General features: G+C 49.5%; 1 protein-coding gene across 3 annotated transcripts in view; it reads left to right on the plus strand.

The window, feature by feature from the left end:
* LOC119972701 (clathrin heavy chain linker domain-containing protein 1-like) overlaps nt 1–22,089 on the plus strand; it is a 132,504-nt gene that overhangs the window by 72,286 nt on the left and 38,129 nt on the right. For all 3 annotated transcript variants that reach the window (XM_038809828.1, XM_038809839.1, XM_038809849.1), the window contains one exon: nt 14,662–14,768. In XM_038809828.1, the coding sequence (XP_038665756.1) occupies nt 14,662–14,768 (107 nt within the window). The remainder of the gene's footprint in view (nt 1–14,661; nt 14,769–22,089) is intronic.

Raw genomic sequence — 22,089 nt, forward strand, 5'->3', positions numbered from 1 at the left:
CATCTATTATCTACCAATAGTGTTCCAGCATTACTAGGTACCGTAATACCTCTACACAGACTACCACACCCCAAAGGGGATAAATCTGTGTGTGAAGATATGCTAAAAAAACAATCACCGGGTTGCTTTATTGTATAAATGTGAAATATTATGCATAAGAAAAGAAAGTACAGGGCAGCACGGTGGTGCACTGTTTAGCATTACTACGTCACGGCGCCGAGGTCCCAGGTTCAATATCGGCTCTGGGTCACTGTCCGTGTGGAGTTTGCACATTCTCCCCGTGTTTGCGTGGGTTTCGCTCCCACAACCCAAAGATATGCAGTGTAGGGGGATTGGCCGTGCTAAATTGCCCCTTAATTGGAAAAAATGAATTTGGTACTGTAAAGAAAGTAAGTACAACAGATGGATAAAGAGATGTTACCATTGCGCATCAACTAAATGTTATCTTTTGATATCTTTAGGTTCTGTTCTATTGCTGGTATTTTGCCGCCGCCTTCCATGAAAATGCTCATTCTGTCATTTACATATTATTCATTCTGGTTTTAACTCAGTCTATTTCATACTAATTCAATGATGGTGATGCAATGACAGTATTATCTCATCCCTAGCCTGTGAGTTAAAATGACCAGGCATGTTAAGCAATTTGTCATCTTGTCTCAGGTGATCATTCAGACATCCGCAGTCCACTTCATTGATATGGACATGGCATGGGGTGACTACTGAGGATATAATCCTGAGTGAGGGAGTTAATTGGTTTGGTTAAGAGGCGGAATGGTGAATGAATCCATGCATGAGACAGTGTGAGACAATGGGCCAAACTTTGCCACAGAGGCCAGAGGCAGGTGTGCTGGCAACTTCACTCAAGGATGGCATGCCAGTTCCCTGACATGTTGCTGCCTCTGCAAGATTTTTTGAGAGGTGGTTTCTTGAGTAGGATGACAACAGGGTAATCAATTAGTCAATTAAGAATGTACTTGAGAGGCTTTTGAAAGATTGGTTAGATGTGTGGACCCCACACTGTGCCAACTATGCATCGAAGCACATGAGGCAATTGCACGGTGGAAAGCCATTGACTGAAGCAGCAGCTATTCATTCTGATATATAAAAGGGAAATCAGAAAATATGAGCTGAGGAGTTGCTGCTGACATGCTACAGAGGAGCAGAACTCTTGGATTGGAAGTGTTTTCGAGAGAGGTGAGATTTGGAGTAGAGTTCATTTTGTGCTACTTAAGGTGAAAGAACAATTTGGCAACTAAGATCCTAGTAATTAAGGCTGTCTCTTAGCATGGGACTGCTGACTCAGTGACGGGCTGGGGCAGTGGAGAGTTTAAATGTATTCATAGGGCTCCTCTGCCACATGTTCCCCCCCAGGTAGGAAATTCCCACATTACATCAGCGAGGTTTACAACAGCTTCTATAAAATGTGATAAAATGGGGGGGGGGCGGGGGGCGCAAAGATATAAATAGCCCCTTGGTGAGAGGGACATGACTGGCACTGGCAGTGCCACTTTGTCAGTGCCACCCCAACAGTCAGAACCTGCAGTGCCAGGGGACTGGGCCAGATATGGGCCCTCTGGGGTTTCCTCATGGGGGGTGTTCCCCTTATTTTTGGGGTGGGTTGCTCAATGCTTGTTGGGAAGTGGAGTTTTCCGGATGCCTTTGGATGGGAAGCGGTTTCCCCGATGCTTGTAGGGTAGGGGTTGCCCTGGTACTTGTGGGGGAAGCGGTTTCCCTGAGTGGTCCACTGTGTCCGTGGAATGGAGTTTCCTTTTAATGCTGATCAGGGTGCCCTTTAAAGATGGCATCCGATCTCTGTGGAGGCAATGTTGCCCACTCTATCAGGCTCCGTGTTGCCAGAGTGATGTCGATAATCATGCCATCCAGATTCTCTGTACAGAGTGCCAGAGAATCTGGAGAAATCTTGGCTGTGCTACTGGAGAGCTACACATCGATTTTCTCGCTGAAACTGACACACTGAAAAAATATCGGCAGGTCCATCCTTAATGTGACAGGACTGCAGGCACAAGTCAGTATTTTGTTGAAGTACCCTCCACTTGCCTGGATGAATGCAGCTCCAACAACACAAGATGCTTGACACCATCCAGGATAAAGTAACCCGTTTGATTGGTTCCCCCTTCACAAACATTCACACCCTGCACCACCACGGATCCACAGGTTGCATTGCGCCCGAAAAGCAACGCAGCGTGGCGCAACACGACCAGTATATGCTGCGAGAGCCCACTTCTAGGCTCACCGTGCCTCCTGACATCTAATGCGATCTCGTGAGTGTCATGATGTGAATCCACCCCATTGTGGGCTGGATCACTTTCTGGCAAATCTGCATGTTAGAGTCAGGCAGCTTTGTGGAGAGCAGTACGGAAAGGCGCTCGCCTGAGGTCTCCAAGCCAGGGGAGTTAGATCCCATGCCTTGGGTAGATCTCGGGAACGCATATTAGAGTGAGACAAGCGGGTTGCTTTATCCTGGATAGTGTCAAGCGTCTTGAGTATTGGAGCTGCACTCATCCAGGCAAGTGGAGGATATTTTATCAAACTCCTGATGTGTGCCTGCAGTCCTGTCATATCTTCCAGGGGATTGGAGGCCCTTAGGTGCATGCCCTCTGGACAGGGTCTTACTCTGGCACCGCTGATTCCACCTGGGTACCCTGGAAGTGCCACCTGGTGCCAGGTGGCACTGCCAGCTGGCAGGGGTGGTGCCAGGCTGACACTGCCAAGGTACCAAGCTGGCACTTTTTGTGCAGTGATCGGGCCAGGGTGTGCGCTTGTGCGGGTTTGGCGAGCAGGCAGTGCGGGAGGGACCCACAGAACTTTTATAGTGAGTTGGCCTTGGGGGTTTTTGGGGGTCGCTTCGGGAGCTGACGAGATTGGGAAGTCATTTAAAAATGGCGTTCCGATCTCTTGCTGCAGTGAGGAGTTCAGACGAGCAGAGCTCTTCAGTTCAGAAAACAAGTCTAGGTGCGACCTCACCAGGGAGTTCCCACTGAGGCCCTTGATCTACCTGGATGGGCGTTAGCTAGCTGGGTGTTTCTTTCCACTCCGAGCGCTGGAAAACAACCGGTCAATCTTGCGCTACAGGCCTCTGTCCCCATTCGTGCCCAATGATGGCAGTGCGTAGCTTCTACAAAATGCAGTGCAGACACTCACAAGACTCCTTAGACAACACTTCCAAACCCGCAACCTCTAACATCTAGAAGGACAGGGGCAAGGAAAACCACCACCTGGAGGTCCCCCTCCACGCCGCTCACCATCCTGACTTAGAAACATATAGTCATTCCTTCACTGCTGCTGGGTAAAAATCCTGGATCTCCCTCCCTAACAGCATTTTGGGTGTACGCTCATGACATGGACTGCAGCGGTTCCGAAGGCAGCTCACCACTACCGACTGGCCAGTAAATGAATTTTAAAAACTTATCCTCTACTACAGCCTGCTTTTCCATTCAAGCTGTAAAGCCTCTGATTGGCTCTCCAAGCCCCACATATTAGTAAGGAGGACTTTGCCAGGTTGGCAGGATTGGGTTTATCATTGTCATTTCCAGAACCTAGGTCAATGCCAGGTGGTCTGTCCGGTTTAATTCCTTTTTGTTTTCTTTGGATACAACTGAGTGGTTTGCTAGGTCATTCAAGAGTCAACCACATTGCTGTGGGTCTGGAGTCGCAGGTAGGTCAGTTAAGGATGTCAAATTTCCATCCCTAAAGAGCATCAACAATAGTTTCATGGTCATCATTCGATTTTTAATTCCAGATGTTTTATTGAATTTAAATTCCATCCTCTGCCATGGTGGAAGTTGAACCCAGATCCCCAGGGCATTACCCTAGTCCTCTATACCAGTGACAATATCACTGTGCCTCCTCTTAAATCAGACCTTGTTTCGCTATGGAAGTGCTCTCGCACTAACTTTTTGAAAACATTCAATACAGAACAGAAAAACAGCCAGGCCACAATAGTTGGGGTTGGCGGGTGGAGGGTGGTGCGCAGGGTTGTGGAGAGGTAGGAAATTCCCTCTATGGGGTGGCCTTTGGCTGAGTCTGCACTCAGATAAGTAGGGAGGAGCTATAGGGCTGTAAGGGCTAGTTCAGGGGCTGGTTTAGCACAGGGCTAAAGAGCTGGCTTTTAAAGCAGACCAAGGCAGGTCAGCAGCACAGTTCTATTCCCGTACCAGCCTCCCGAACAGGCGCCGGAATGTGGCGACTAGAGGCTTTTCACAGTAACTTCATTTGACGCCTACTTGTGACAATAAGCGATTTTCATTTCAAGGAGTGCTGATCCCCAGCCTGGAGCTCAGGTGCTTGAAACATTGTAATGCTCATGTTATGAATAGACTCCTCCATTTTCTGCTACAAGGTCAGCACTGCCGCAGGAAGCGCTTGACAGATGGACATACATTTCACTTTGCTAATGCACAACCACCCACTTTGTATATGACCTCCAAGGTTCAGAAAGAGGCGGTACGGTGGCACACTGGTTAGCACCGATGCCTCGCAGCACCAGGGACCCGGGTTCAATTCCAACCTTGGTTACCTGTCTGTATGGAGTTTGCACGTTCTCCCTGTGTCTGCGTGGGTTTCCGTCGCATGCTCCAGTTTCCTCCCACAGTCCAAAGATGTGCAGGTTAGGTGGATTGGCCATATTAAATTTCCTGTTAGTGTCCAAAGGCGTGTAGGTTAGGTTAAGGGGTTATTGGGATATGATGAGGGAATGGGCTTAGGTGAAGTGCTCTTTCAAAGAGTCGGTGCAGATTTGTTGGGCTGCATGACCTCCTTCTGCACAGTAGGGATTCTATGATCCATGTCCATCCATCTCCTGACAGGGATTTCCATATCTGCGGTTGCCTCTGTTGCAGGGAAGAAAAAGATCAAAGTCTGTTCTCGACCGTGTGGTGTTGGTAAAATTTTGTTTAATTCGGAATTACTGTGTGCACACAGGAGAGGCAACTTCTGCTGCTAGCTTTATCTCGCAAAAGACAGCTCTGCCTGTCCTCAGAATGACAATAATATATATTTAAAGTTCTTCGAAGTCACAAGCAGGTATTGACGTCACTGAATGATTTGTAACAATACAAAGTGATCAATATGCAGATTTTCTGGTCCCCATAATGGGAAAACGATTAAAGAATACAATGTTTCCATACAATCTCATGGGTTTGTGCTTAACATATTTAACTTCTAGAAGAGGTTCGAATGTGTTGGACAATGGATCCCTTAGACTTACTGGGGCCCCCTGTGTTTCCCTTTTCATATTCAAATGGTCTGTGAGATGATTAAATCATTTCCAATGTGGGTGACTTTAACTCCTTGCTTGCTGGTTTTCCCTTGGTATATGTTTAACCCCTTGCCTGCTGGTTTGCCCTTGACCTGTGCTATTACAATACTTTGAGACATCTTTATTATACCAATCCTGACACATATAGCATTTTTTTCTGCTAACACTACCCCCTGATGGCAATTGGTAATATACATGCGCAAGAAAGCCATATAAACACTCCCTTCTCTCTTTGTGCTTCCTTTGGTTGAAAACATATTTTGTAGCTGTCTTGTGGATTTATCATGCCTGCACGCCCATAGATGACTTCCTACCGTTTTACTTATTTGTTGAAGACACAGACCGTACCTGATTCCCATCAGGTGGCCAGCCCTCCGGTTCCGCGGAACGTGTCCTAAACAACATGGCTGTAAATTCCAGCCACTCCTTTCTCCTCCCCTCCCCGATCTCGGACAAATGCCATTGGGATGTACTGAAGGCAATTGGCCTTTCCCCTGCCTTTCTTTGCTTGCAGCATGTTACTGTTGCCCAAATCAGTACAGCACATGTCCTCAGGGTTATCCCTAACCTCACTGTCTCCCATACGCCTGCTGAACGACCCCCCCTCTGAATATGTCCCACCAGTATTGTGCCCCTGAGAGTCCTACCTTGATGGTGGTCTGGAGCACCACGTTCACCTGAATTCTCCCCTTGCTAGTTTCTGCAAACTGCCTGGTATAATCCTGGGCTAATTCTGTGGCGCGTTTCATTGCCTCACGAATTATACTGCCCGGTGTCTTGTCAATGTACAGGGAATCGTCCCACCAGGCTCCAAATAAATACCCTGATGTGCTCCCTGGCAGGTGAAATTCTCCCACTGTCAGTGAGTCTGTGACTTGGAAATAGAAGCTATGGCTGCTACCACAGAGTAAACCCCTTGAGATGATCTCCATCTCCGGCGTTGTGAAGCACCACTGTGTTGGCCCCACCTGTACAGCTTTGAAGGCTTCCCATAAAGGCAGTATGTTGACCATCGCTTGACCGTCACCAGGGACTGGTTTAGCACAGGGCTAAAGAGCTGGCTTTTAAAGCAGACCAAGGCAGGCCAGCAGCCTGGTTCAATTCCCGTACCAGCCTCCCCGAGCAGGCACCGGAATGTGGTGACTAGGGGCTTTTCACAGTAACTTCATTTGAAGCCCACTTGTGACAATAAGCGATTTTCATTTCATTTCACTTTGCTGGTATTAGACAAGGGCTCAAGGGTTTTACATGCACGCACGATATAATGTATTGATTCTGAACAGCACTCCACAGTGCTTATATTTGCCAAACCTTCGCTGTGTACAATATACCCCCTGGATCTAGTTCAATAGATCCATCCCTCCTGTACTGTCCCCAGGAATTCAAACCTGTAACTGTCCTCAAAGGTGCCCTTTGTTTGACTTTCCTGAGGGACCGCCATTATGAATCATATCCCTCCTCAATTGGTTCGTCGCCTGGCCTGGTGACAAACAAAGAACAAAGAAAAGTACAGCACAGGAACAGGCCCTCCAGCCGTCCAAGCCTGTGCCGACTATGCTGCCCGTCTAAACTAAAATCTTCTCCACTTCCTGGGTCCGTATCCCTCTATTCCCATCCTATTCATGTATTTGTCAAGATGTCCCTTAAATGTCACTATCGTCCCTGCTTCCACCACCTCCTCCAGCAGCGAGTTTCAGGCACCCACTACCCTCTGTGTAAAAACACTTGCCTCGTACATCCCCTCTAAATCTTGCCTTCGCACCTTAAACCTATGCCCCCTAGTAATTGATCACACTACCCTGGGAAAAAGCCTCTGACTATCCACTCTGTCTATGCCCCTCATAATTTTGTAGACTTCTATCAAGTCGCCCCTCAACCTCCGTCGTTCCAGTGAGAACAAACCAAATTTATTCAATCGCTCCTCATAGCTAATGCCCTTCTGTGGCGCTAACAATTATACTCAAAGCCGAGAGACTAGTACAATAGAGGCTTTATTGCTGTACGATGTTGTCCCTCCATCTGCAACAGTAGACTAAGGGTCTAAGCAGCTCTCATACATTTATACATAAGCTCCCTGTGGGCGGAGCTAGCCGGCAGGGGCTGACCGGAGGAACCTGTATCACAGGTACAGGCATACATCCCCCTACTGCAGTACACATAACTACAGTGGTTATCTCACCACATTCACCCCCTGTAAAAATGAGTCCGGCGGGGGTGACATGTAACTCTAATACAAAGGATGCTATTTACAAGAGGGTCCAACAAGGAAAATCAAGAGTCCATCCGGTTAGCAGGTTACAGGTTGAGCCGAATCGGTGGTCGGACGTTCCGCTGTGATCGGCGTAGCTGTGGTGGTGACGTCGGCACAGGCGGTGATGGCCCCGATGGTGCAGGTGCTGGCGGTGTTGGTGCTGGCTGCTGGCGGGATGACTCCGAGAGCAAGCCGAAATCTTCCGTGTCCTCCAGGGTGGGCAGGGGGATGAGAGATGGACCTGATGGGGACGAATAGGGGGGCGCTGGGGTTGGCGCAGGAAGGGGTGTGGGCATGGGATCGGCACCTGAGGGAGCCAGGTCCCGGAGCGAGACTGTGTCCTGGCGGCCGTCGGGGAACTCCACGTAGGCATACTGAGGGCTGGCGTGGAGAAGGCGTACTTTGTCCACCAGGGGTTCCGCCTTGTGGTGCCGTACATGCCTACGGAGAAGGACTGGGCCCGGAGTCGTGAGCCAAGTCGGGAGCGACACTCCGGATGTGGACTTCCTAGGGAAGGCAAAAACACGTTCATGGAGTGTACTGTTAGTTGCGGTGCACAGTAGTGATCGAATGGAATGGAGCGCGTCAGGGAGGACCTGCTGCCAGCGAGCGGCTGGGAGGTTTCTGGACCGTAGGGCCAGCTGGACGGCCCTCCATACCGTCCCGTTCTCCCTCTCTACCTGCCCGTTACCCCAGGGGTTGTAGCTGGTCGTCCTGCTGGAGGCGATACCCCTGCTGAGCAGGAATTGACGCAGCTCATCGCTCATGAATGAGGATCCCCTGTCACTGTGGATATAGTCGGGGAAACCGAACAAGGCGAAAATGGAATCCAGGGCCTTGATGACGGTGGCAGACGTCATATCTGGGCATGGGATGGCAAAGGGGAACCTAGAAAATTCATCTACCACACTAAGGATGTAGGTGTTGCGGTCGGTGGAGGGGAGGGGCCCTTTGAAGTCCACGCTGAGGCGTTCAAAGGGGCGGGATGCTTTCACCAGGCGCGTGCGATCTGGCCGGTAGAAGTGCGGCTTGCACTCCGCACAGATCTGGCAGTCTCTGGTGACTGTCCGTACTTCCTCGACGGAGTAGGGCAGATTGCGGGCTTTGATCAGATGGTACAAGCGAGTGACCCCCGGATGGCAAAGGCTGTCGTGCAAGGCACGGAGCTGGTTCACTTGTGCACTGGCACATGTACCTCAGGAGAGGGCGTCTGGGGGCTCGTTGAGCTTGCCGGGGCGATACAAGATCTCGTCGTTAAAGGTGGAGAGCTCGATTCTCCACCGCAAGATTTTGTCATTCTTGATCTTGCCCCGCTGCGTGTTGTTGAACATGAAGGCTACCGACCGTTGGTCAGTGAGGAGAGTGAATCTCCTGCCGGCCAGGTAATGCCTCCAGTGCCGCACCGCTTCAACGATTGCCTGGGCTTCCTTTTCGACAGAGGAATGCCGAATTTCGGAGGCGTGGAGGGTGCGTGAAAAGAATGCCACGGGTCTGCCGGCCTGGTTCAGCGTGGCGGCAAGGGCGACATCTGAAGCGTCGCTCTCTACTTGGAAAGGCAGAGTCTCATCTACGGCGTGCATCCCCGCCCTGGCTATGTCAGATTGAATGCAGGCGAAGGCCTGTTGTGCCTCGGCCGAGAGGGGAAAATGTGTGGACTGGATAAGTGGCCGGGCCTTGTCTGCGTATTGCGGGACCCACTGGGCGTAATAAGAGAAAAACCCAGGGCAGCATTTGAGGACCTTGGGGCAGTGGGGAATTGGGAGCTCCATGAGGGGGCGCATGCGGTCGGGATCGGGTCCCAGTTGTCCGTTTTGGACTACGTAGCCAAGGATGGCTAAGCGGTCTGTGCGGAACACGCATCTCTCCTTGTTGTACGTGAGATTAAGGAGAGATGCGGTGTGGAGGAATTTATAAAGGTTGGCATCATGGTCCTGCTGGTCATGGCCGCAGATGGTGACATTGTCGAGGTACGGGAAGGTGCCCTGCAATCCGTACCGGTCAACAATTCGGTCCATTTCTCGCTGAAAGACCGAGACCCCATTCGTGACGCCGAAGGGAACCCTCAGAAATTGGTACAGACGACCGTCTGCCTCGAAGGCAGTGTAGGGACGGTCCGATTTACGGTTAGGGAGCTGGTGGTAGGCGGATTTCAGGTCAATAGTAGAGAAGACCCGGTACTGTGCAATCTGATTGACCATATCAGAAATGCGGGGGAGGGGGTACGCGTTGAGCTGCGTGTACCGGTTGATGGTCTGGCTGTAGTCCACGACCATCCTGTGCTTCTCCCCGGTCTTAACCACTACCACCTGGGCTCTCCAAGGGCTGTTGCTGGCCTCGATGATACCCTCCCGAAGCAGCCGCTGGACTTCGGACCTGATGAAGGCCTTGTCCTGGGTGCTGTACCGTCTGCTCCTGGTGGCGACGGGCTTGCAATCCACAGTCAGATTAGCAAAGAGGGAGGGGGGCTCGACCTTGAGGGTCGCGAGGCCGCAAACGGTGAGGGGAGGTAGGGGTCCACCGAATTTGAGGGTGAGGCTCTGGAGATTGCACTGGAAATCCAGGCCTAGTAAGAGTGAAGTGCAGAGGTCGGGGAGAATGTACAGACGGAAACGGTCGAATTCCACACCCTGTACAGTGAGTTTAACCAGGCAGAAACCCCGGATCGGGACAGAGTGGGAACCGGAGGCAAGGGAGATCTGCCGGTCGGCGGGATGGATCGCAAGGGAATAGCGCCTTACCGTGTCCGGGTGGACGAAGCTCTCGGTGCTCCCGGAGTCGATGAGGCAGGAGGTCACATGGCCGTTGACCAGCACCGATGTGGAAGAGGGTGCCAGGTTGCGAGGACGGGACTGGTCGAGCGTAACGGAGGCGAGCAGTGGTTGGTCGGCGGTTGAGTCAGATGAGTCCGACAAGGAGCGGTAGCGACCCGTGTCCCGTGATGGCGGCCCCTGGAGACGAGATGGCGGCATCCGCAGTACCTGTGGGTAAAATGGCGGCGTCCATGGAGCGCACGTTATGGGGTCGGAACAAAATGGCGGCGCCCATGGAACGCACATGGCTGTGGTGGATGAAGATGGCGGCGCCCATGGGGCGCACGTGGCGGGGGCGGCAAAAGATGGCGGCGCCCACTGATCGCACGTGGGGTCGGGGGAAGCGGACGGCGGGGCCCATTGAGGGAGCGGCTGAGGCGTGGGGACCGGCGGCGCGATAGCGGCGACCGTCCGGGACTGACACACCGCTGCAAAGTGGCCTTTCTTGCCACAAGCTTTGCAGGTCGCTGTGCGGGCCGGGCTGCGTTGGCGAGGGTGCTTCTGTTGGCCGCAGAAGTAACAGTGGGGACCCCCAGGGGGTGCGGTGCGGCGGGCAGCACAGGCATAGTGCGCGGGGGTGGCTGCTGGGGGGGCCGTTTGCGGGGTCCACGAGGGGTGGGACGGATGGGCCTGGGGAGCCGTTTGCGGGGTCCACGAGGGGTAGGACGGGTGGGCCGAGTGGCTAGCGGAGTAAGTGTGCGCACTACGGGAGGCGGCCGTCATGGAGAGCGCCAGGGCCTTTGCGGCCGCGAGGTCGGGGGCGACCCCTTCCAGCAGTCGTTGCCGGATGGGGTCCGATGCAATGCCTGTAACGAATGAGTAAATCAGAATGTTCCGTGGCTGTGAGGGCCCGGCAGTCGCAGTCTCGTACTAGAGGTATAAGGGCCCTCCAGAAGTCCTCAATCGACTCACCCGGCTGCTGGACGCGAGTAGAAAGTTGATGCCTCGCAAACAGGGTGTTCGCCGATGGTGCATAGTTCTCCTTGAGCAGTTCCATAGCTGCGGTGTAGTCGGTCGCATCAAATGAGCGGAAAGACGCTGGAGCTAAGTCTGGAGTACAGGAGTTGCTTTTTCTGAGCCTCCGTCGGGGGAGGGTGTGCTGAAGAGATGTAGGCCTCGAAGACTGCGAGCCAGTGATCAAAGTCTTTTCTGGCGTGAGGCGAATGCGGATCCAGCTGCAGACGGTCAGGCTTGACTCTGATGTCCATGGTGACTGGGAAATCGTACAGCAATAAATTGTGGCGCTAACAATTATACTCAAAGCCGAGAGACTAGTACAATAGAGGCTTTATTGCTGTACGATGTTGTCCCTCCATCTGCAACAGTAGACTAAGGGTCTGAGCAGCTCTCATACATTTATACATAAGCTCCCTGTGGGCGGAGCTAGCCGGCAGGGGCTGACCGGAGGAACCTGTATTACAGGTACAGGCATACATCCCCCTACTGCAGTACACATAACTACAGTGGTTATCTCACCACACCTTCATACCAGGCAATAAACTGGTAAATCTCTTCTGCACCCTCTCTAAAGCCTCCACATCCTTCTGGTAGTGTGGCGACCAGAATTGAACACTATACTCCAAGTGTGGCCCAACTAAAGTTCTATACAGCTGCAACATGACTTGCCAATTCTTATACTCAATGTCCCGGCCAATGAAGGCAAGCATGCCGTATGCCTTCTTGACAACCTTCTCCACCTGTGTTGCCCCTTTCAGTGACCTGTGGACCTGTACACCTAGATCTCTCTGACTTTGAGTACTCTTGAGGGTTCTACCATTCACTGTATGTTCCCTACCTGCATTAGACCTTCCAAAATGCATTACCTCACATTTGTCTGGATTAAACTCTCTCCGTCCAAGTCTCCAAACAATCTAAATCCTGCTGTATCCTCTGACAGTCCTCATCGCTATCCGCAAAGGGAAGAAAACCCTCAAAGTCTATTCTCGACCGCGTGGTGTTGGTAAAATTTTGTTTAATTCAGAATTGCTGTGTGCCCACAGGAGAGGCAAGTTCTGCTGCTAGCTTTAGCTTGCAAAAGTCAGCTCTGCCTGTCCTCAGAATTACGTGCGTATATATTTAAAGTTCTTCGAAGTCACAAGCAGGTATTGACATCACTGAATGATTCGGAGCAATACAAAGTGATCAGTATGCAGATTTTCTGGTCCCCGTAATGGGAAAACGATTAAAGAATACAATGTTTCCTTATAATCTTATGGGTTTGTGCTTAACATATTTAACTTCTAGAAGAGGTTCGAATGTGTTGGACAATGGGTCCCTTAGACTTACTGGTGCCTCCTGTGTTTCCCTTTTCATATTCAAATGGTCTGTGAGATGATTAAATCATTTCCAATATGGGTGACTTTAACCCCTTGCTTGCTGGTTTTCCCTTGGTATATGTTTAAACCTTTGCCTGCTGCCCTTGACCTGTGCTATTACAATACTTTGAGACATCTTTATTATACCAATCCTGACACATATAGCAATTTCTTCCACTAACAGCCTCCATCATATGCCTATGTTCAGGGCGCATAATGCTCACCTTGTGATAACCATTCTAACCATGCCGGAGATCCTATCAATGTGCATGTATCTGCACTGGTGGAAGGTGAGATTCCTGTGACAATGGACCCTCAGAGTGTATCTCTTCTTCTGAGGTCCAACATTATACAGCTCTTCCAGTATTGGCCCAATGGAACGGAGAGCATTCCAGAAGACCATAAGATATAGGAGCTGAATTAGTGCATTCTGTCCATCGGGTCAGCTCTGCCTTTTGATCATGGTTGATATGTTTCTCATCCCCATTCTCTTTCTTTCTCCCTGTAACCCTTGATCCCCTTATTAATCAAGAACCTATCTATCTATGTCTTAAAAACACTCAGTGACTTGGCCTCCACCGCCCTCTCAAAATGAAAGCTAACATTGCATTTGCCTTTCTAACTGCTAACCGAACTTGCATGTTAACCTTAAGAAAATTCTGAACTAGGACTCCTAAGTCCCTTTGTGCTTCAGATTTCCAAAGCCTTTCCCCATTTAGAAAATAGTCTTTGCCTCTATTCTTCCTAACAAAGTGCATAACCACACTTTTCCAAATTGTATTCTATCTGCCACTTTTTTGCCCACTCTCCTAGCCTGTCCAAGTCCTTCTGCAGCCTTCTAAACACTACCTGTCCCTCTACCTATCTTTGGATCATCTGCAAACTTAGAAACAATGCCCTTAGTTCCGTCTTCTAAATTGTTAAGGTGGCATGGTAGCACAATGGTTAGCACTGTTGCTTCACAGCGCCAAGGTCCCAGGTTCGATTCTCGCTTGGGTCACTGTCTGTGCGGACTCTGCACATTCTCCCCATGTCTGCGTGGGTTTCCTCCCACAAGTCCCAAAAGACATGCTAGTTAGGTGAATTGGACATTCTGAATTCTCCCTCTGTGTACCCGAGCAGGCGGAGTGTGGCGACTGGGGGATTTTCACAGTATCTTCATTGCAGTGTTAATGTAAACCTACTTGTGACAATAATAAAGATTATTATTATTAATGTACATCATGTCTAGCTGTGGTCCCAACACTGACCCCTGCAGAACATCACTATGGGCTCATCTTATTTAGCTGCCTTCTGTACGGCACCTTGCTTCCATTCATAGACCAACTCTTGTAGTTGTTGTCTGTTCATTTTCTGGAAAGGTGCAGATCAAGACCGTGATCCTTCCATCAGAAAATCAAGACGCACATTCACATTTAATGATCCTGCCAATTTATTGCCCATGGGTTCAGCTCAGCATCCTCCAAAAGCTAAAATGCTGTGAACCCTTCCCTAGGTGAGGAATTGAACTGGGCACACATGTCCTACATTTTTCTGGGTGATGCTTAACTTGAGGACGTAATACACACAGGTGGACTCAATGTTTATTTACTTCATCTCTGTCTGCTGGGCATCGCCTTGCCAGACCTCAGACGTTTGTTGATGCTGAACCCATGTCCTGCTGACCACAGTGCAACTGTTGACTTCTCAAGCAACCTCCAGCCTTGACTGCTTCAGTGGGGCCAGCCACATCTACTTCCTGCCTCATGAGTGTACCCTGGGTCAGCAATCGTATCAACAAACCAGTAATTGATCACCTCCCAGAAAATTAGGTTAGCTGTCAAGCAATAACCTCAATCAATGGTCCCAACTCTTGGGAAAATTCAGCTCAATGTCACTCTGCTTTCTGGGGTCAGAATTAACAAAAAAAAAGGACATTGAACAGAGAGGAGCTTGGGGTATATAGGCCTGGGGCCACAGTTAAAATATTCTCTTGTTTCTAAACTAAAAATTCTACTTTTCTTACAGATTTAATAAACTGTTTGAGGATAAAAAATATAAGGCAGCAATAATGCATATAGCAAATTGTCCCCGAGGAATCCTTAATAACTTGGAGGTCATGGAAAGATTTAAAGGTATGTTTTTGTTCATTACTATGTTTTATGTTTCTAGCCATCAAAATAGAAAAACAAAACTCGCATCAGCTAAATGCTTTTCCTCCTAGTTTTTCAAGATTAGGAATTAAAGGAATATATCTAATTTCAAAAATGGGATATTTCAATAGTGTGGCAAATGTTAGAACAAAGAACAATACATCACAGGAACAGGTCCTTCGGCCCTCCAAGCGTGTACCGGTCATGATTCAACCTTGGCCAAAACCCTCAGCACTTCCTTGTGCTATATCCCTCTATACCCTTCTTATCCATGTGTTTGTCAAGATGCCTTTTGAACGCCGTTAATGTTTTATCTCTGACCTGTGATCCTATCAAGCACTGCTCTTCGCTCAGAGCTCAGCATTGGTCAACCCTAATCACGGTAAAGTCCATGGGAAACTAGGTTATATTAATTGTTTATCATTTAATGCAACAGTGTCGAATAGTTGTATAATAATAATATTAAACAACATATTAATTAAAAACATTCAGGTCAGAAACACATGGAAGTTATTCTTAAAACAGTAAAAACCTATTTTGTGACCATAATAATAGGAAGAAATCATTGACCTGACATCGAACTTCAACACAACAAAGACACACCCAGCCCAGTCGATCTCTCAAAAACCTTCCTCAGCGTACTGTGCTAAACTTGGGCGGGCTGCCCACATATTGGTGAAGCAACAGTTTAACATCCATCCCTGACTTCTATATCACCTTGAACCCCACCAGCAGGACAGACCCAACCTCCGTCTCTCTACTCCAATTCTGCACTTTCTCAGCATTTGCTGCCTAATAATAATAATCTGTATTGTCACAAGTAGGCTTACATTAACACTGCAACGAAGTTACCGTGAAAAGCCCCTAGTCGCCACACTCCGGCACCTGTTCGGGTACACGGAGAGAGAATTCAGAATGTCCAAATGACCTAACAAGCACGTCTTTTCAGGATTTTGTGGGAGGAAACCGGAGCACCCAGAGGAAACCCACACAGACACTGGGAGAAAGTGACTCCGCATAGACAGTGACCCAAGCCGGGAATCGAACCAGAGACACTGACTCTGTGAAGCAACAGTGCTAAGCATTGTGCTACCGTGCCGCCCAAATAATAGTATAAAAGGATCGGAAGGGCCAAACCCCACCGACTCGCCATCTCTGAAGCATTGTCCGCCTAATCCTTGCCATATCCCCTACCCAAACAACAAACCAACCTATCCACCTCCACAAAAAATGATTTTGGTAGGCACTGAAATAAAAATAAAAACGGCGGCAAGATATAAATCTTAACAGCCTACACCCAGCCTGCCAATGAAGGCTATCCCACCTCAGTAAATCTGCCTTGATCCAGCCCACCAGACTCGTGAAGTTCAATGTATGGAGCCGATCCCAATCCCGAGCCACCTGAACTCCCAGATACCGAAAGTGGCTTGTTGACACCCGAAATGACAACCCGATCGCCCTGACTTCCTGGAGAAGACACCAGAGAACACTCACAATTTAATTTGTAGCCTGAAAAGCCCCAAATCTCCGAAGCAGTCCAATTTTAAAAATAAATAAATTTAGAGTACCTCTGTTTCCTTCTTCCGTTCGCCGGAGAGAGGACCACATTCAGCAACCTCCTCACGTTCGAGAACAAGTGTCTTCCCTTCACGAACCCCGTCTGGTCCTCCCCAATCACCTTCGGCAGACGCCCCTCTAACCTTAACGCCAATACCTTGGCATCCACATTCAACAGTGATATGGGTCTATACAACCCACACTCCACCGGTTCCTTATCTTTCTTCAGCAGCAACGAGGTGGAAACCTTCCCCATCACAGGAAGACACCCCTGCCTATCGCATCCTCAAACATTCCCACCATTAGCGGCACCAGCTTGTCTTTGAATTTCTTATAAAATTCAGCTGGGAACCCATTGGACTCCGCAGGCTTCCCTGCCTGCATCCTCCCAATCATCTCCTTCACTTCTGCTCCACCACCGGCTCCTCCAACCCTCCTCTATCCTCCTCTCTGCCTCGGATACTCCAACCTGTCCTGAAACTCCTCATCCCCTGCTCTTTCTCCAGTGGCTCCGACCTATAGTGGGTCTTTATAAAATTCCTCAAATACTTTATTAATCTACCAGGACTGGTGCGCCCTGTCCAGCTCATAGAGGGAGGGGTCCTCCTCCTCCCCCCCCCCCCACAACAACTTGGCAAACATCTCCGCAAAGTACTCTGTCGGCCTTCAGCCCCCCAGGCAGTCCCACGATCCTTAGATTCTGCCTTTGTCACCTGTTCTCCAGGTTCTCCACCTTTGGTTCTCAGCCCTTTGTTACTCTCCACCACCCTCCACAGCTCCTCACCCATCGAAGTGAACTGGTCGCTGTGCTGCGACAATGCCTCCTCCACCCCCTTCAAAACCTCTCGTTCCTCCCACATCGCCATCTACTTCTTTCCTAGAGCTTCCTTTATCGGGGCAAGAGTCTCATCCACCCACTCCTTGAGCGAGGCCATCATCTCCTTGCGATGCCTGTCAAAGTTCTTGGAAAATAGCCGCTCAAACCCCCCCCCACCATTATCTCGGCTAGCTTATCCATTGTAATGGACGTGGCCCTACTCGGCGAGCCTGCTCCTGCCATCTTTTCTCCACCAAACACGCCAACAGATTTTTGCTCGCCCCCTTTTTCCCCAAATTCTATGTCTGGGTTTTCAACATCCTTTGGTCACCTTAGAGTTTCCAACAAATACTCAAACAAAACTCCCCCCCGAAAGCTGGGTGCAAAGGGCCAAAAAGCGAAAGCTCTAACAGGAGCCACCCAACGTGTGACCTCCACCTCCATGTCACCATGTCCTGGGATCGCATTGTTAATGTGATATTACATTGTGTGGTCAATTAAGGCAGGCAGGGCGGGAACATGTCAGGCGCCAGTCCAATGTGGACCGGTCAGAGGGTTTAAAATGAGAGCAGGCAGCTCCCTGAGGATAGCCAGGCATTGTGGGGGATGCTGAGGTTGTTGCGTGTCTCAAGACTAATCAGAGGAATGTCATCAACACCAGGAGGCCATGAAAGGCAGGAGGGCAGGTAAATGGACTAAGTACCTTCTATTTTTACAGATGAGTGCCTGTCTATCCTGGTGCAGGAGGTCAGTGCCAGGTGTAGTGTCCTGATTCCAAGGGACAGGAAGAGAAGGCCGCCCCACCTGACGAAGAAGACATGGACAGAGGTGGCTGCCGGGGTCAGTGGATATAGGTTATGTGCTATACCTGGCTGCTGTGCTGCAAAAGATTCAATGATCTTCTGTGGTCGGCAAGGGTGAATGCAGACATGGCATGGATTTGTGCAGAGAGGTGTAGTCGGGCATTCATTCCCCTGGGGACTCAGAGATCTGAATGTGTATGCCAACTGGCAATGAAGCCTTCCCCTACCAAGGTTGGACTGCCAGCACAATAGGCTGCAGTGCATTAGAGGGTGGTAGTGTACCACAGTGAAATGACCCATTAAGTGCCAATGTAGGAGGAGAGGGCATCTGGAAAGGTCAAAGAAGATGGTACTCTATCGAACATTCTTTGTCCCCTGTCAGAAGACAAGACACAATATTGAGGAGCACCGGCAAACTAGTGGGGGAGTCATGTAGTGATGATGATGATTGAATTCGCTGATTCCACAGATGAGCCAACTGCACTGGTCACATGTGACCCCAAACACCCCCCATCAGGTAACCAGGAAGACATTGTTCCTGCGCCTGCGTCAAACTGTCTCCTGGAAGCAGGCACCAGTGCAGATAATCACACGTCAGTGGGAATTAGGTTGTCATCTCTATGCGTAGTGCATAGTGATGCAGGCACATCATACACGGGGAGCTGGCAGAGGCATAGAGGTCCCAGGTCACAAGCAGTGGGACCACTGCTGGAGACCAGGACCATGGTGAGTCGGAGGCTGATGATGAGCCTCTGGAGATGTTCATGAGGCAGCAAATGCTTTATGTCCAGCGGGATGTGCGGGGAAATCTAGCAGAGATCCATGAGAGTCTGTGCCATGACTTCTAGCATTGAATGAACGAATGAAATGAAAATCTTATTGTCACAAGTAGGCTTCAAATGAAGTTACTGTGAAAAGCCACTAGTCGCCACATTCCGGCACCTGTTCGGGGAGGCTGGTACGGGAATTGAACCGTGCTGCTGGCCTGCCTTGGTCTGCTTTTAAAGCCAGCGGTTTAGCCCTGTGCTAAACCATTGAGAATTCCATGCGGAATGGGAGCACTGTGTTCACCCTGAGCACTGAGCGCACTTCTTCCTCCACTGAGAATGGCGACTCTCGTGGGGAGGCTGCTTCAGAGACACGCTCATGGGTTCTAGGGTCCACTCTCAGACCTACAAGCCAGAACAACTTCTGTGATCTCGCGAGGTCTTTAACAGTGTGAGATAAATGAGACATCTAGGGCTGGATTCTCCGCCCCGCCGCGCCACATTTCTGCCCCGACCCGCCGGCGGGATTCTCTGTTATGCCAACCGGTCAATGGGGTTTCCCATTATGGGGCAGCCCCACGCCGTCGGGAAACCCCTGGTCGCCAGCAAAACGGAGCATCCCGCCAGCGGAGAATCCCGCTCCTAGTCTCTCTGCTAGTTGCCCGTCTATCAATGATGAGCAGCGAGGTTCAAATGTACCTAATGCTGGCGAACGAGCTGTTTGTCATCTCTGTAGGCTCCTCTCAGGGCGCTCTGGATGAGGGCGGCAGCTCCTCTGTCCCTTTGCCAGTGGCCTCGGGACCTGATGATGCCGCAACATCTGAGGAGTGTCCAGTCATGGAGTTGGATGCTCTTTCCCAGCTGGAGCAAACTCAGGCACCAGTGGCCAGAGGACACCCGCCAAGGTCATCACAGCACAAGATTCACCTGATGAAGGAGATGCGCTCCGAAAGCTAGTGATTCCAAATAAACTTGTTGGAGTTTAACCTGGTGTTGTAAGACCTCTTACTGTGCCGACCCTAGTCCAACGCCGACATCTCCACATTATGATCATTAGATTGACACATCTGTGTGTGGCTAATTGCAAAATACAGCACAAATCGTCCCACTGAGCCCTAAAATTAACCAGAGACATAAAGATTGAGGGCTACTATGACCTTCCAGCCACTAGTATGGATTCACGGCCCCCACAGTTGGAGTCAAGTTCAGGACCTATCATTTCGCAAAAGAATGCCACTATGTCCCTGAGAAGGCAAAGTCTCTTGCAGCACTGGACCTCAGAAATTTGCAGGTAGTTGGTGAACTGCCTGTGTCATGGGGATGTCACTTTAAGAAATGTTTGTCTTCTCAAGTAGCTGCAGTGATGTCATTGTGTGTGTGGAGCTGGGCTCTGGCTCTGCTTTTTACCTTCGTTGTGAGCTGGAAGGTTTTTGGCTCTGAGTTTTAGTTTTGTTTTCAGTTGGAGAGCTGCATTCAAACCAAGGAGGTGTATTTTGGCCTTTCTCTCTGCATGCTAAAGAATATCTCCAGATCACTTATGATTTCAAAGTAATACCTGTTTCTGTAAGGAATGCAAACCTACTGTCTTTGTTAAAAAGGGTCTTTGACGTATGGATGTTGTTCAGAAAGTTACTGAGGATTAGCTATAGAGTACTGTATCTTTGGGGGTATCATTGTTGGTAGTTGATAAGATGTTTACTGTGTGTTTATAAAATGTAACTGGATTCATAGAATAAACATTATTTTTGTTTTAAAATACTTTAGATCTCTGTTGCACACTTGTAAAGTGGGCCCGTGTGCTCCCCATAATCAAAATCTATCAAAAGTTGTGGGTCAGGTGAACTCCATGATATACTTTGGTGTTCTCTAAACCCTGGCCCATAATACCTGTATACCCTATTCACTGGGCAGTGGCGTCTTTGGCATCCTGTACCGCCTCGGCTACCCTGCATCACCGGAGCACTTGCCTTTCCTCTTACAGATGTCTCTGCCTGGGATGTTGCCTGTGCTCACCATGCCTCCTCGCCCTTCTGCCCCCTCTTCCTTTTCAGAGGAGGTCCCACCTGATGTGTTGGGCACTCTGGATCCGTAAAGCAGACATAGGCCACCAGCACTGAAGATGGTTCAAAACTATTTTATTAACTCTTATAAAATGCTAGACATACTATTACTGTGGATTTACACGATGCTAGATTAACTAGAGGCCTGTGCCTGTCCGAACCAGTTGAATCACTCAGCACGTGGTGAGAGTCTGTACTGTAACTGATAAGCTCTTGTGCTTCTGAGAGGCAGCGTTCCGAATCAGTGGGAAAAGTGATGCCCTCTGTCTTTATAGTGCGTGTGTTCTGACTGGTGATTGGCTGCGGTGTTTGTGCATGTTGATTGGTCCTAGTGTATGTCCATCAGTGTGTGTGTCTGCACCATGATATACTGGTATATATTATGACACCACCAGCAGAGTAAACTATTTCCATCGAATCAGATGCAGAGGATCACCGCCTTGCAAATGATGGAGCACCGTCCTCCAATCCTTAGTAAAATCTCTCAGGGAAGTACTGAAATCCTGAAAGTCACACCCCAAATGCTAAACAGTAACTAGGAAACTCAAACTAACCTCCATACTCATAGAGCTATAAATACTACCACAGAAGCTGCTGCTGCACGTGGGGCCTTTTATTCTGCCGTTGGATGAGGAAATGGAGAAAGCAGAATGGGCGCCCACCCATTTTTCCTGTGCGAAGAGCTAAAACTTACGGCAATATAAAATTTCTGTTGATTGGACTTTTAAAAACAATTTAGAGTACACAATTATTTTTTTCCAATTAAGGGGCAATTTAGCGTGGCCAGTCCACCTAACCTGCGCATCTTTGGGTTGTGGGGGTGAAACCCATGCGGACAGTGACCCAGGGCTGGGATCGAACCCGGGTCCTTAGCGCCATAGGCAGCAGTGCTAACCACTGCACCACCGTGACGCCCTGACTTTTAATGAGCTTGATTAGCCCTTTAATTGTTGGTGGATGTGCATCCCATTCTTGGAAGCACCCAATGAGCTTCAAATCATGCACACGTGCGATGTCGTCCCAAAATGCCCCTGACATCTTCTCATGAGATTTTATGCACTTCCGGGTGGGCCACACGTCTGACACAGACCAAATTCTGACCATTATTTTAAAAAAGTTAAACCACAAAAAAATGATTTTTGTTTTCACACTGTAGGTACAAACATACAGAAACAGTTAAAAGTATCTTGTATTTCTTACATAATGCAGGGATTTTCACAGTTACTTCAATGCAATGTTAATGCAAGCCCACTTGTGACACTAATAAAGATTATTATATCCCACCCACACTCCCACCTC

The sequence above is a fragment of the Scyliorhinus canicula genome, chromosome 1 (assembly GCF_902713615.1).
Source record: "Scyliorhinus canicula chromosome 1, sScyCan1.1, whole genome shotgun sequence".
NCBI lineage: Eukaryota > Metazoa > Chordata > Chondrichthyes > Carcharhiniformes > Scyliorhinidae > Scyliorhinus > Scyliorhinus canicula.